Source organism: Thermobia domestica, chromosome 5 (assembly GCF_964235325.1).
Source record: "Thermobia domestica chromosome 5, izTheDome1.hap1.1, whole genome shotgun sequence".
Taxonomy (NCBI): domain Eukaryota; kingdom Metazoa; phylum Arthropoda; class Insecta; order Zygentoma; family Lepismatidae; genus Thermobia; species Thermobia domestica.
The window spans coordinates 303,499,720-303,515,702 of NC_137458.1; the positions used below are offsets into that span (position 1 = coordinate 303,499,720).

The window sequence follows — 15,983 nt, forward strand, 5'->3', positions numbered from 1 at the left end:
ACCTGCCCACGTGAGCCTTCTAGACTTGATGACCTTAATAATGTTCGGTAAACGGTATAGATTATGCAATTCCTTGTTATGAAGTTTTTGTCATTCCCAATTTCCGCTCCCCTTGGATCCGAATATTCATCTCAGGGTTTTATCCTCAAATACTTTCAGCCTGCGTTCTTCCCTCAGAGTAAGCGACCATGTTTCGCAACCATACAGAACAACAGGCATGATTATCGTTTTATATATTTTAAGCTTCAAATTTCTCGATAGAATTCGCGACGACAAAATATTTTGAACTGAATAGTAACACGAATTTCCTGCTTTCAGTCAATACTTAATTCCTTCGTGGACATGGGTTTGGTCTGTTAACATTGATCCTAGTAGTTTGTCGAAGGTACTATTTGATATTTTGACACTCCTATAATTTGCAGTATTACGATCCCGGTGAACCAGGGGCGGATTAAAGGAGGGGGCGAGGGGGGCGATCGCCCCCCCCCAAGAGCCCTCTAAAATATTAAAATTACACACACTGCCGCTTGTAGCTTACTGCCACACGAACAAAGTTTGGGGTCGTTCTTGTGTTATTTCAAAAGAGGGTTAATTCTTTAAATTCTATTTAAAAATAGTCTGTATCCGGTATGCCGCGTTTACGCTAACGATAACTCAAGTCATAATATCAGATAAATCTCATGAAGAAGGACGGTGTTACTTGAGGCCAGAACATCTGGAAAACCATCCATGGCTGGTTCTTTCCCATAAGGAGAGGGATCTTTTTTGTAAATATTGCTCACTTTTTGCAACGGGTTTGGGGGGGGGGGGGGGGGGCTATCGAAGAAACGTGCCTCTCCAAACTCTTGGGACTAAACCTTTGAAGAAATTCGCTACTTTCTACGGTATTTTAGAAACTCACAACAAGGCACAATATCACATTAGCGCTCTTGAGGTCGGAAAACCGTTTCTGAAAAAGTACTGGGAACCAGTGATATCAGTCGAGAATCAAATCAACTCGTCAAGAAGACAAGTCATCCAAAATCGCGACAAACTGAAATTAATGTTGGGAAATGTGATATTCCTTGGAAGGCAAGGCATCGCTTTTCAAGGCCACACGGACAAGGGCGCCGATTTCTCCGTAAATTTGGGGGGCCATTCAGATGCAGAAGGTATATATATGAGGATTTTAAGACAAATTGCATTCAAATTATGTCAAATATTGTATATTCATAAATACAATAGGGGCCCACATGAGATTTGGGGGGGCGGGCCCCCCAGGATCGGCGCCCTTGCACAGGGACGATGCTTGTGCGGATAATTGGATCTCAGATAGTGACAGTGCAGAAACTAAGTTCAACGAGGCCAATTTTCGAGATTTGCTCAAATTTAGAATGGTTTGTAGTGACGATCTCTTAAAGAATCACTGGAAGAAAGCATCGAAAAGGACCATTTTTGTCAATAAAACTACACAAAATACCCTCATTGAGGGTTGGGAATGAGAAATCACGTCTGTAAAATTGTCAATCGAGTGCGAGAGGATCAGTTTTATTCTCTTATGTTTGATGAGATTACGGTCTTTTCGCACATATCTCAGCTGTCATTGATTCTAATGTACGAACACATGAGTGAAATAAGAGAAGACTGCTTCGGTTTCATTGATCCTCGATCAGCAGAGCTGAAAGGTGAGGACATTGGTTCGAGCTCGGAATCCCACGCCCGAACTCTCACTGACTGGAGGGAAAATTGGAGAAATTGTTCTATCTTTGCTACGAGACTTCTCACTCGACCCGAAAAACTGCGTTGGTATTGCTACAGATGGTTGCGCCGTCACGACCTCTCAAAGTCGCCGGGCAATGCAGGAGATCCAGAAGGAGGCTTCAAACGCGCTGCACTGTTCATATTGCAGTCACAGCCTCAACTTGTCCATCTTCAAGTCGTCGTCAGTACAATGCGTGAGGAACTGTCTGGGAACAACGAAAGAGATCATTGCGTTTTTCACCGCATCGTCAAAACGTAATACTGTCCTTAAGCTTACGGTTAGTGGCCAGTTGGAGACATTGTGTGAAACGAGGTGAGTTGAACGGAACGACGCGGTGTTACAATTTCACGTAAAATTTCAATAAATAAGTGAGGTTCTACAGTGTATTCCAAGTGGTTCGAGTTAGATACAGCAGCCAAAGCATGGGCACTTTCTTCTGCCATGCACGACAGCGAGTTTATCGTAACTATTACGTGTCTTCAGGGTATTCTCACGATAGCCCTCCCCCTCAATCGACTTTTGCAGAAAACAAATTTAGACATGAACGCAACGTCAGATACCATTCAGGACACTATCGCAGCATTAAACAAGAAGCGTTCAAACAGCAAAGAATTCAAGGCAACTTTCGAAGCAATATCCGGAATGGTTGCCAGTGTCGACGAGCAGATTCACACTCCTCATCTCACCCAAAGACAAACACATCGTACGAAGTTCAGGGCAGATGACACGACATCTTACTACTAAAGAACTCGGTTGTAGAAGACCTCAAAACTCGTCTTCGCAGGAAGTTTTAAATATATACGGACTCAACATTCTATTGCCAACACGCGCAAGACTAAACTCTGAGCAACAACTTCCGCGTTCTAGCAGAAATATTTTACAGAACTGTCGGAGCTCAAGAAAAAAAATGCTGTTTTCCCTCCTTAGTTCTGAATTTTCAATCTGCACTTCTAAATGGAAGAGAATTAAGAAAAAGGTGGAACTCTATCACGGACTGCGTTGGAGGCCTTGACCACCAGCGACGAAGATCTTCATGTGACTATGCGAAAACTGCTGCACATACTTGTAACCTTGTGGTACGGATTCCACGTTAATCAGTAGGTCTCATATAGCCTCGCTGCTGAAAAGGACGTTTAACTCAATATCAACTCAATTTGTAACCCTGCATTCGAGCGTGGTCAGTGCATAACGATCTTAATTCACATTGCACCGACTGAAAACGTAGTTGCGATCTCGTTCTGGCGGAAAGCGACTGAATGGACTAGCACTTTTAAATGTCATAGGGACATTGTCGTAGATCGCGACAATATTATATCGACAGATACGCTTTGGGTGGTGTTCGCCGAAAAGCGTGTTTTGCGTTGTAACTTGTAAGTTCTTTTTGTCCTTTTGTTTAATTCATTTTACTAAAATACAGAAACATTATTAGCATTCTAAGAAATGTTTAACCTGATATTTTTTCTAGCGAAATATTTACTAAAACATAGCCACGACCAGGCCTGTAGACAGAATATCTTTTCGGTGGAGGGGCATTATGGTGAAAATTCCGTAGCAATTATATCTTTCACCCTCTTTTCCTGAATCCGTTTTACCTTTCTTTGGGGGTGGATTTCGGGGAACATATTCCACTGTACAATAAAGAGTCCCCCCCAAGACGTTTGGTTTAATCCGCCAATGCGGTGAACTTCCATGTATCTAGTTTTCTCTGCATGTACTTCTGAACCCATGTCCCTGGAAGTGTTTAATAAGATCCCTACATTGCTTTCTATTGTTCTCCTATAATCCCCTATAAATGTTTACATCATCAGCATACACCATAACGTGATGAATACCATCCAGCTCTAGGCCCTGGTTACTATCTTTGATTTTCTTTATAGCGTACTCAGAACAAAGTTAAATAATAATAGGAACAACACATCTCTTTGTTTCAGGTCATTCTCGACGTGAAAGCTAGTGGACAAGAATTTTTCTACTCGAATTTTACTTTGGAGTTCATTTAAACATGTTTTAATTAATCTAACTAGCTTTTTCGGTATTCCAAATTTTGTAAGAAAGTTGTACAATGTTTCCATTCTAACCGAGTCGTAGGCTTTTCTAAAACCATTAAACAATAATTGATGTATCGGGAGATTGTATTCCAATTTCTTTTCGAGTATTTGTCGAATAATAAATATCTGGTTGATAGTTGATCGATTTCTCCTAAAATCACACTGTTAATCTCCAATAATTTCATCTGCGTTTGGGGTAAATCTTGCTGATAGGATCTTTGAGAGGATTTTATAGGATGTTGACAGAAGAGAAATGCCTCGATAATTGTTACAATCAGTTTTATCGCCTTTCTTTTGAATTGGAATAATGATTTATTCTTTCCACTTTGTAGCAATTCCTCCTTGTTCCAGATAAAGAGCATGAGTTTCTGTATTTTGTTTCACAATTTTCCCCCTCTGTTGGTTCAGATATAAGTTTCTCATGAGTTTTCGATCTTTTCATTCCAACCCAACTTTCTTTAGAACTTCAGAGGTGCTTGAGATGAAACTAAATACCTTAACAATGAGTAAGAAAGAAAGATTTCAGAGTCTTATATAACGCAGTACAATTATGGGCGCCCGAAGGGGAGGGCTGGGTGGGGCTCGGACCCCCCTCTGGCTTACGAAAATGTATACGTAATATAGCAAACCAGTATATTAAATACCAGAAATACCAGACGAAATATAGCAACCATGGAGATGAGCCCCTCCCTAGAAAATTTTCTTCGGTCACCTCTGAGTACAATGAATGATGGGCCCCACTATGGTGCAGATGGTAGGTGCATATACCACCATGCAATATCACCTCAAAACAAAATAGGAAGACAAAACAAATCAGTATGATAAACAGGTTGGGAAAAGGTTTTATTGCATTTTATGTTTCATATCAATGTAATACTTTTGTATAGAATGTAATAGCTTTAAGAACGCATTCAAATTATCAATATAGGGGAGAATGGGGGAATGCCGGCCACCTAAGCAAAAATTGTTATAATCTAGCTCGTAAAGCACGAAAAGTTTTGCCTATTTGTTGCGAACATTTTGTTGAATATTTTGCCTAATATTACATCAAACGCAGCGAAAAAAACAACACTTCATTTAATACCTATCACTCCTACAATGGCGTCGCGATCAAAATTAGTTCATCTGACAGCTGCCAGTAAGGCGTCATCATCTGCTTCTATTTACGACAAGTTTTTCACGCTATATCGCCCTGATCGGGACTATCCCGCTCTTCCCTAACATGGGGTGTAGAACAACTAACGATCAATATTATACAAGTTCTGTAATAGGAGGGACAATCTAAAAGATCCCAGAATTCTGTTGTAGCTCTTTATTACCACAATATAAGTACACATTTACTTGATCGCCTTCAAAGTTGACACCTTCAGAACACATATACTTGTTCCACCGCTTCTGCGATTGGTGGAAATACCAACACTTTTGGTATCTTCCAAAGTTCAGCCGACGCGTTACTTTTGATCTCTTCTACATTGGCGGAACAGAAAAGGCTCATTTTTAGCTTTGGAAAGAGTCAAACATCCGATGGTGCTAAACTGTTTTAAGGCTGTCAAACTCTCTGAATCAGATTTTTCTCAATTTGCACATGAACTTGATGTTTGCGCGTTGCGCCGACTGAAATTGCGTTAATCTGTGAAACTACGCCGGCTGATCACTACACACTCATCCGTTCAGCTACACTACTAGTACACTGCCTGTAATGACCTTTTCACACTTGTCAATTTCATAATAGACTGAAATAGTGATGTCGTCACTTCCTTTCCGTTACCATGGTAATCGCCATGTTTATATATATATATATATATACAAACGCGTGAAGAGAATGGTGTATTTTAAAGTCTAGTACAAACAACGACAACGGCTTTAAGTATTTTTTTACGACTAATAAAGCTAGTGGGAAAGGGCACAGATTTAGAATATGGAAATTCATTTAGGAAACTACGAATAAAATCAAGAAAATTCATAAAGACTAATATCTAAGGAACTGATTTCTAAAAGCGTCACATCTCTCAAGTTATAATGTAGAAATCAAATAATTAATGTAAACGTCATTATCATGTAACCCACCTTAAGAAACAATTATACACAATATAAAATCCCGAACGTGCAGATTGACAAACTGTCAGCACAAGGAAAATTATAAAAATATACATTAAAAAAAATCTTTTAGCAGAACAATGTTAATTCTATTGAGACATTTACTTTTCTTATCTCCGTTCTTGATAATGGAATGATAATGTTTACAATATTTCAAAAGAAAAGGGGAAGAAAGCAAGCCTTTGGAAATTTTCAATCTGGGCCATTAGTGGATATTGGTCAGATCTTCTCTTCTATTCCCTATCAACTTTTTTGTTAAAAAAAAAAAGCATTTAGAAACAGCACAATAAGAAAAAATCCAATTATGAGTAGTTCAGCATATATTCTAAACAATTGTTAAACATTAATCATGTACACGTATGCAATGTTATGATACTTATATTTATAAATTTAAATCTTTTCAGAATTATTTAAGGTTAATATCTGATTATGAACAAAGCAAGTACATTTGATTTCTCTTTTTCTGTTTCTATATGATTTTAGTTTCATTGTTTAGAAATATTTAAAAAGAAACATAAATATCTCATTCATTCTAATGTTTGCAATTCCGAAATATTTCATCAATGTTTTCGCTTTGCATTTAGGTATTTAAGCTATTTGTTGTTTAGAAAATAAAATGGCGATCACCATGGCAACGAGAAGGATGTGACGTCACACTATTTCAGTCTGTTAGGCAACCTAAGGACTGTACTGTATAAGATTCATTGTAATTGCCTCACAAATGCCAAGACCACAACAGCATTCCGGGAACTTATGGAGTGCTTCTCATAATATCATCTGTCAATAGTATCTCACATAACATTAAAAAAATGGCCCATGGAAGAGTTGAATGTATATAGTATTGTATCCTAAGATTACGACTTCCTGTGTCATATAGAGAAAGTGGCCTGCAGAAACAGACACAAAAAAGACCTATCCAAATACAGATCTAGTCTTCTCCCTACAATTTTTAAAGCATTTTCTAAGGTACCAACTACCAGTTAGAAAACAGATATATCTTCCCAATCAAGGAAACAGGCTAGATTTTGAGGTCGATATAGCATAATTGATCAAAAACAGGTATCGAAAGAAATGATATAGAAGTGATAGAACAGTCAATCAAATGTGAGTTACACGTACGCTTCGGTTATTAATACAAAGAACCACTCGATTCGGCTAAGGATTCGATGGTGATCGGTGTCAAAGACACCTACGTCAGTTATTTGGAAACATTCTTGAGTAGGTCTTGCGAATATCCAACTGTTTGGCTTTGCATACACTCCAAAAGGTCGAAAAGAAACTATTTCTTCCAAGTTTCTTAAAACGTGCTTTAATGTGTGTTTCGGTTTCTGAATTGCAAGAACAAAATGATCAACATGAACAGGGAATATCTGTTTCAGGTTGGCTTTGCTGATGATATAGTTTTCTTTGAAAACAAATCACCAAACTTAAACATGTAATATAAGATCTTAATTTGAAGGACAATAAAGTTGAGTTGAAAATTAATTTAAGGGATGAAAGTTGTCTCCAATAACACCAGACGTAAATGAAGGATACAAGTCGGAAGTTGCAAAGCAAAAAGGAAATCTGTGCTCTAAATTTGGTTTACTCGAATCAAGTCAGGTGACACAAGCATTGAAGAGAAACTTCAGGCCTGGAAACCAGTTGATACCAGCAGGGACTTCCTGAAGGCAAATTAACGACCAATCTACACACAAGCACACGACAATTGAGGTCATCCCAATCAACTGGGTTTATCTGTAGACGACCTCGACTTATACTCCACAAACTGACACCGCAATAAATCGAAAGAGGACTCCCACGGTTTCACTAGTTGCTACAAAATCCTTATGACTATAGGTTTATAGCGTTTTCCATTTTCCAGATGATGGGAAACATTTCTCTCCAATATTCTGCCTACGGTCAACATGGTTGCAACTAGGCTAAAGGCACTGCCAAATATATATATATATATATATATATATATATATATATATATATATATATATATATATATATATATATATATATATATATATATATATTGTTGAGGGATTGAAGTTAAATAGATTTTATTTCTAAAATTTTAATAATTGGATTGAATAAAGATAAAATGAATGTGAGAGAACTAAAAGACAAAATTAAAAGTTAAGTAATTGCAGAATTAGGTTAAGGAAATAAATTACAAAATTATCTTGTCCATGTTTTGGTTGTGTCAGTTGTAAATACAGATGTGTTAATGTGCAATATTTTGATTACGAAGAATAACACTGAAGTAATGCTGTGTCAGGAATGTTGTGAGAATAAGTTGTAATGTTTATGTTTGTCAGTTGTTAACATCGACACAAATTTAGGATGTGACAAAATTGTCAGATTACCGAGATAGACAATTGACAAACAAATTGACAATTGACAAATTGTCTGGAGATTTTGTCTATTTGATTATCATTGCAGAAATGTGAATTTCGGCAATGAGATGGCAAACACGTGGAGAAATGTGAAGCAAGGTGGCAGTTTGGAGAGTGACAGGTTTGACATAAATACTCTAGGAAGAAGAGATCGAGGCGATTCGACGGAGAGAGGTCTCAGACTATTATTCGACGAAGAAGAGACTCTCAGTTCAGTCTTTTGTCATTTTATAATTCGACGAGATTTACTTTAAGACTATTCATGAGCTATGGTCAACTAGTTCATAATACAAGTTCTATAACCGTTCTACAGTGGAACATTTGAGCAGTATTATTGTAGCCAGTAGTTGGAGTTTACTCTGCTGCACCTTGTGCTTCCTGAGAAACAACATCGACAGCTATCCTGAAGGTATGTGTTTGCTATTCGTTTTACGTCATCAAATAGGGAAATTAATCAGACTCCTTAAGTTGTGATCTGGTAATGTTTGTACATCCTACACACACACAACAAAGTACACTCTAACATCACGATTGATTATTGAAAATACAATGATTCTAAACCTAACTCGTCTTGTGTTTACTTAATTGAAATTAGTAATAGAATTTTCCCTGGCATTATAGAAAATGTCAGGAGGACAACCTTCCTGTCACTTCGACAAACGCACTTGCTTTTAAAGGCACGACAAGGGGGGTTGACATGGTGGAGGCAGCCCTTGGTTCGATTCCCGGGCGGTTCATTGTTGTAGATTGTTAAAGTACCCACCATTGACATGGTGGAGGCGTTTCTTGGTTCGATTCCCGGGACAGACAGTTGTGTATATAGTTAAAGTACCCACCATTGGCATGGTGAAAGCGACCCTTGGTTTGATTCCCGGAAGAATTAGAAGTGTAAGATAAGTGGTGATGGCACATAGAAATATATTAGTGATATTTTATTTTACTTTATTTTATTAGACGAGGTTAAGGTTAATTAGTATTATGTGGTGTTAGTTATACGTATAAAGTAATAAGACATTAATAGTTATGTACGAAAAATAGATATAATAAATGAATACAGGAATTATTAAGACTCGCGCACAAAAAGCTAATAAAGGAATACCATTAGAAATAGATAATTTATTTGAGGTTAGAACTCCGGAGAGAAGGAAACACGAAAACCTATAATACAAAACATAGAAAGTCCGAAAGTATTATTTCAAGAAGGTCCGGTTAGCAATTTTCCCTCGAGTCCGGTGCCACAATCGTTCACGGAAGACTTTCCGTCTATTTTACAACTAGATAGAGAGTTAGTTAACAGACAGAAAGCTTGTTTTAATAGAAGAGAAGAATCTGTAGAATTTAATAATACTAATAATAAAGAAAAAGAATCAGAGGTTGAAAATAAGACAGAAATGGCTTCTAACGTGACGGTTTACGCAGACATTAATAAACTACCGAAGTTTGATTTAAGATCGGACAATGACATCATCGGATTTTTCGACGGATTCGATGATGCATGTCAAATGGCAAGCGTGACGGAAGAGAAAAGAAAAGAGTTATTGCCTAGTGTATTTCGTGGAACGGGCAGACAATGGCTTAAGTCATTCCTTAAACGCAAAAATTTAGCAGAGATTACCTATAAAGAGTTACAGGGACAGATAATCAACGAATTTACAAAGACAAATGTCACTTTGGACATTGAAGAGAAATTAAGAGAACGTTTGCATCAGGAGGACGAACCGATAATCAATTACGTGTATGACATGCTCGTAATGTGTGAACGGTTAGATTCCAAAATGTCGGATGCGAAAAAGATAGGTATGTGTTGGTGGACTCCAACCATATTATATGGAGAAACTCGATACAAATGCTTAGTCTACAATAGATAAGTTTGTAGAGGACTTACAGAGAATAGAAAAGAACAAATGTAAAATAGATAAGAGCTTAAAAAGAGAGACAGGTAAAGTTACTATAAAAGATTTAGTAAAGAAAATCAAGGAAGAGGCGGATAGTGAGGATAGCGATTCAGACGAAAGTAAATTAATTCTTAGAAGAGAAATGCGAGGCAAGTTAGATACAAAAGTGAAACAGGAACCACCGAGCTTGACTCAAGTTAGCGCAATTAGAAAAGAAAATTGAGGAACTACAGTTAACGTTATCCACAAAAGTTAAGGATGATGAAAAACAACCGAGTAAAAATAATGGAGATAGGAGTCAAGATATGAAAATAGCAGAGTTTTTCGAAATCGTGGAAGAAACCAGTATCGCGGAAATAACAGTAGAAATTGGAACAATCAAAATAGAAATCAAAATGGAAATAGATGGAATAATTATCGAGGAAATGGTAATTACCGGAATACTTACAGCGGAAATAGAGGTAATAGTTGGAGAAACAATCGGGGCAGACTGAATAGCAATTGGCAAAACAGTAATTTCTCTCGACAGATGTGTTGTCATAATTCAGGACAGGGTGGACAACAACCACGATACGTTCAGGTTGTTCCAACTCAGGTAAATGGGACAACATTTTACCAACCTATCGGCAATCAAAATTTAAACTAAATACTTCTGTAAATGAGTGGAAATCGCTCTCTTATTGATATTGAAAATAACTTGTTTTCTCGCCTCTAAATCACACCAAAGAGAGGGGGAAGCGAAATAACGAATCAATAAACATTGATATCTATCGACTGAAAATTTGACATCTACAAAATAAGATTATTCATGACATTATATCATTTTCTTCTTCTTTTTCTATTGTATAGCGAGTGCATACGTTAAATCACTTTTGCCCTACTATTGAGGTTGGTGTAAAGGGACAAGTTTTGCCAATAGACGTCACTACAGTCTTCGTATCTCATGTATTTTTTACCTTTCACAAAAAATTACAATTTCTCTTACAAATTTCAACCTAGAAACTTCAAATTTTTGGAGAAGGAACTTCATAACCTATCGAAGGCAACAATCCGTGCCGATTTCTTATTTTGAATCTTCGTCATTGTTGAAAGAGTTATATTGTTAAAGGTTTGGATATCCCTTTCAACAAACAAACCATTTAAACAATGAAGAAAATTCTAAATAAACAATCGACACGGATTGTTGTCTTCAATAGGTTATGAAGTTTCTTTTCGAAAAATTTGAAATCTCTAGGTTAAAATTTGTAAGAAAAATCGTGAATTTTCCTGAAAGGTAAAAAATACATACGAAGACTGTAGTGACATCTATCGGCAAAACTTGTCACTTTAAACTAACCTTAAATGAAATAAACAACGTAAATACAGTGGTTATCGTTGTAACAGTCTGTTTCCTGAACTGAGAAATGATGAAAGAAAAATTTTCAATTACTGCAGATGTCTATATCTTTGTTTAACGAACTGTATAATAGTATAAAGTGCATTTCATCAGAGTAACACCAAAATGAGGAAATTTTCAATATCAAATATCTATACACTTTTCTCCATTCCAACTGAATTCACGCTCACGTGTGATGGGTTCTCATAAGACTGCGTATTATTTTCTTCCCCGCCATCAGCCCTCTCGAGCCGGCTAGTGGTGGGGTGATCTTCATAGCAGCTCAGGGTCGCGGCTCACTTACATCGAAGCGCGTGTGTGAAGGCGTACATTTAAGCCAATGTAAAACTCGTAGCTGCAGCTCGCGTGAGTGGCTCACAGGATCTAGTGTAAAAGCACACTTAGTCTATCTAAAATAATAATAATAAAAGTGTATACTTGCCCATTACATTTAACCATTTACCAACAATTGAGCTTCGTTTTTCACTAGATATTCCTCGTAAGCGAGCAAACAAGTTTAACATAGATCTTCCGGTTAAACCTTCAATGAGAGGATCAGATTGTGGAACATAACCCATTTTGGAGAGAAACTGAAAAAGAACAATAGAAATCACACGAGAAGGAAAACTGTAAAAAGTTAGAAATACGTACACAATTATAAGCACTATTTTATATGATCACTAATAGCAACAATTGTACTATTTAAGATTTTAAAAACAAAATCGAGATTTAAGGGATCAGACTATTATCATTTGTATTGTATCCTCACTTGTTAGCACGCATTAAGAACATTCCTTAAAATTCGAGTGTACATTAAATTCAGTTTTATGAAAACAATATACTTTTCTTCTTGAATGGTCAGCGGAAAATTACCAAAAATATCGGTAAGGGATTAATGATTAAAATATTTCAGAAGCAAGATGCAGATTGAAACAGGGTACTAAAGATAACAATAAGATTGAGTAGTAAAACCTTTTGTACCTGTCCCGATGAAACGAATGCTTCGTGGGGGCCGCGGTGGCTCAGTGGTAGAGCGCTCACCTCGGGTGCATGGGGTCCCGGGTTCAAACCCTGCTCCTGCCAAGTGAACTTTGTGGTGGACAAACACCGTATGCATGGGTTTCCTCGGAGTTCTCCCGTTTCCTCCCACTTTCTTCATTCCACCATTTCATTCCTCATCATCACCGTCTCCTTTAGCCTAGCCGGCATAACCGTGGAGCGTAAAACTCAAAGATTTCATTTTTACGAATGCTTCGTTCATGTCAAAGGAGTTAAATCGTAAACTTAATTAAATCTGTTTTATGTACAGTGAAACCTCTACTAACGGAAACCTCGATAAAGCGGACACCTCCCGTAACGGACACATTTTGTAATCCCCACACACTGTAATAGGAAAAAACATATTGGCAAACCTCTCTAAAGCGGACACTCTCTAGTACGGACACGGACAGTCTTTTCTATCTTTTATAGGTATTATTTTCCTCTGTATTACGGACACTTTCTCTAGAAATAAGTTGGAAAGTACTGTAAAAATACATTTTTAGTAATTCATACATGTGTCACCATTTTGCTTCCTCAACTGTCTGCTCAGCAACCCAGACGAAGCTTCTCTGTTTAACAACACTTTCATGTCCTTTGCTTGCATTCCACTCTCATCTAACCTGCTTTAGACACAACAGTGATAGACAGTTGCCCGCCGTTTGGGATGACACTTTATTCTATTGTCCCGCTGGAATCTCTAACCAAGCAGAAGACAGATTTGATATATTTTTTTTTACCCGTGAGTGCGCATATTGTCTCAAAATCGTAGTAAATAGTGATAAGTGTAAACTGCAGAGAATTATAACACATTATTTCCATGTTGTGCCTCGAGCATAGAGTATTGGATGGCGGAGGGTAGTGCAGGCACAGTAACATTTTGGTAATATGCAAAAACATTTTTTTTTTCTAATTGCATATTGCATTGTTTACTAATTTACGTAAGAAAATATTGAAACCTCTCTAAGGCGGACACCTCTCTATAGCGAACAATTTTTGATTCCCCACGGCTGTCCGCTTTAGAGAGGTTTCACTGTATTCATTTTTTTTCAACTGTTGAATTTCCATACCCAGAAGTTGAAGAGAATAATTATATACTTAATCCTGTGAAAAAATGCAAACTATAATATTCCTCCCCTTTCTTCTTTGCTGAAATCAGGGACATTTAAGCTTCCCGAGAAATATTTTTGGGACGCACATCTCGATTCCGTGACGGTTCCGGATTTTCCGGAAGGAATGGCAATCTTAAATACGGTGGATGTGAACAGACAGGAATATTTATTCGACCAAAAACTAATGTTCGTCAGTCAAAAGTCGAGGAACGACTATCGTACTCACTTTTCTCATTTTCAAATCGGTGGATAAAATCCTTTGTACGGACCCGTGCGAGATGTTTAGTTCTTTGAAAAGCTCTCGAATAGTTATTCTGCCTGTTTGAGCGAACAATTTTTGCACTTTTTTCCTATGTTTTTGAGATTAATGGACGTCCTGAACGTTGCTCGTCTTCTACAGACTCAATTCCGCTTTTAAATCGTTCATACCACTTGTAAACAGTCTTCAGAGTTACAGCCAGTGGTCGAAGTGAGACGGTATGCGGTGGTATGCCATACCGCCTCTAGTTTTACAGTGTTGAAGGCATACCGCCTCTGATTTTTCAGTGATCAAGACATACTGTCACGGGAAAGTAGATGCTAAATGCCAGTAATAAATTCATTTTTATACACAGTAATTGACGAATAGATTTGCACCTAAAAATATTTTATTTCTTATGTAGAAATAATTTCTAAGTTGACAACGCCGACATTTTTGTTATCTTCTTTCTACCTTTTGTATTTTTAAACTGATGTCTTCAAAGATGCTTAAGTTTATATTTTGATGTGCCATATTGAATTTTTTTCTTATGTGTGTGTGTCTTCTTGTCTTGATTCATATAAATGTCGTGTTTTCAACATGAGCGGATTTAGGGGTTTTCTGCTGTGGGGTGATTCTTCCGGGCGTTCGGAATACCCTTCAATCGAGTGGTGGGTCCGGGAGTTTCCCACAGGAAATTGTTAATATAAAAACTCGATTCTTAAGCATTTTCCTGTATAATTCTCCATAATACAACATAAGGGAATATATTTTTAGAAAGTTGTTGGCGAGAAATCAAAATCTCTCCAGCCCCCCCCCCCCGTAACTAAAGATAAGCTCTCCAGTGGTTTTCAGTCATTATGTAAATAGAAATGCAATCTTTTAGGCAACATACCCTCACTGTATTTCAACATTTAGATAGCCAGTATGGCGAATAAAAATCGTAATGGAACATACCGCCTCTGCTTTTTTTTCCCACTTCGAACACTGATTACAGCATTATCGCCATATACCAATTTCAACATTTCACGAATTTCTTTGGAACTTTTTAGCAACTTGAAACATAACTTAATGTTCACGCGTTGTTGATGCGCGACAGACATGGCAAACACAACTTCACTCTAGCGGCTCTGGACGCTGACTGCGAAGCAGTGATGTGCCGTAAACTATAATTTTACGTCTACGCGATTGTATACTGTAATCTATACGTAATCTACATTACACCTTTTCTCGTGTAGACTATGTAGACAACCACTATCAAATGTAAGGAAGAATTTCGTTGCTCGTTTGTTCATATTTCCTCATTCAGTTGTTTTGCTTCGGTGCAACGAAAGATTAGGGAAACGACAAACATATAAAAAGTAGAGGGAATTATCTAATATGTATGTTTACTCTGCTCTGCACATACCACTTCCTTAGATTTTCCACTTCGAGCACTGCTTTTATAATGAAACTTACAAAACTAATTCTCACCTGTGTGCTTTCAGTCTTGAAGCTGCTGTATTTGGCAATTTTTTCTTGCATATTTTACAAAATGGATAATATTTTTCATTTTTCTTCATCAAAACGAAACTAAGTATTCGAAAGTTACTATTCGCTGGTCTAGGCATTTTATTTTGTACGTAATTTCGCAAGGTAACGACAAAAGAAAGCTCCTTTATTGTCCACGATGCCATATTAAATTACGTGTTGTTGACATATTCTACATAGTCTACGTTGTTTACATTGTCTACGCATAGTTGACACGTAAACGTAAACTATCGTTTTTTACGCGTAGACGCACATCTCTGCTGCCAAGTCAGAACGTGTTCCAACTTGACGCTGCCTGTCTCAACGGATGACGCTATCGGATAGATTACAATCAGATGTTTGTAGCGTCAGCAGTTGCTGCAAAAATATCATTCATCGTATTTTTTGATCATACCTTGTATAATAACGAAAGAAATGAAAATTTTATTAATTTTGATCAAGGGCGCTGATTTCTCTGTAATTTTTTTGGGGGAGCATTCAGATGCAGAAGGTATATATATGATGATTTTAAGGCAAATTGCA

The 15,983-nt window shown here is 37.3% G+C and overlaps 1 protein-coding gene across 1 annotated transcript in view; it reads right to left on the reverse strand.

The window, feature by feature from the left end:
• Positions 1 to 10,154: 10,154 nt before the first annotated feature.
• LOC145685614 (phospholipid-transporting ATPase ABCA3-like) overlaps positions 10,155 to 15,983 on the reverse strand; it is a 148,649-nt gene continuing 142,820 nt past the window's right edge. Inside the window, exons 13-14 of the mRNA XM_081758004.1 lie at positions 11,986 to 12,133; positions 10,155 to 10,195 (exon numbers count right to left, since the gene is read on the reverse strand). Coding sequence (XP_081614130.1) covers positions 10,155 to 10,195; positions 11,986 to 12,133 — 189 coding nt within the window. The remainder of the gene's footprint in view (positions 10,196 to 11,985; positions 12,134 to 15,983) is intronic.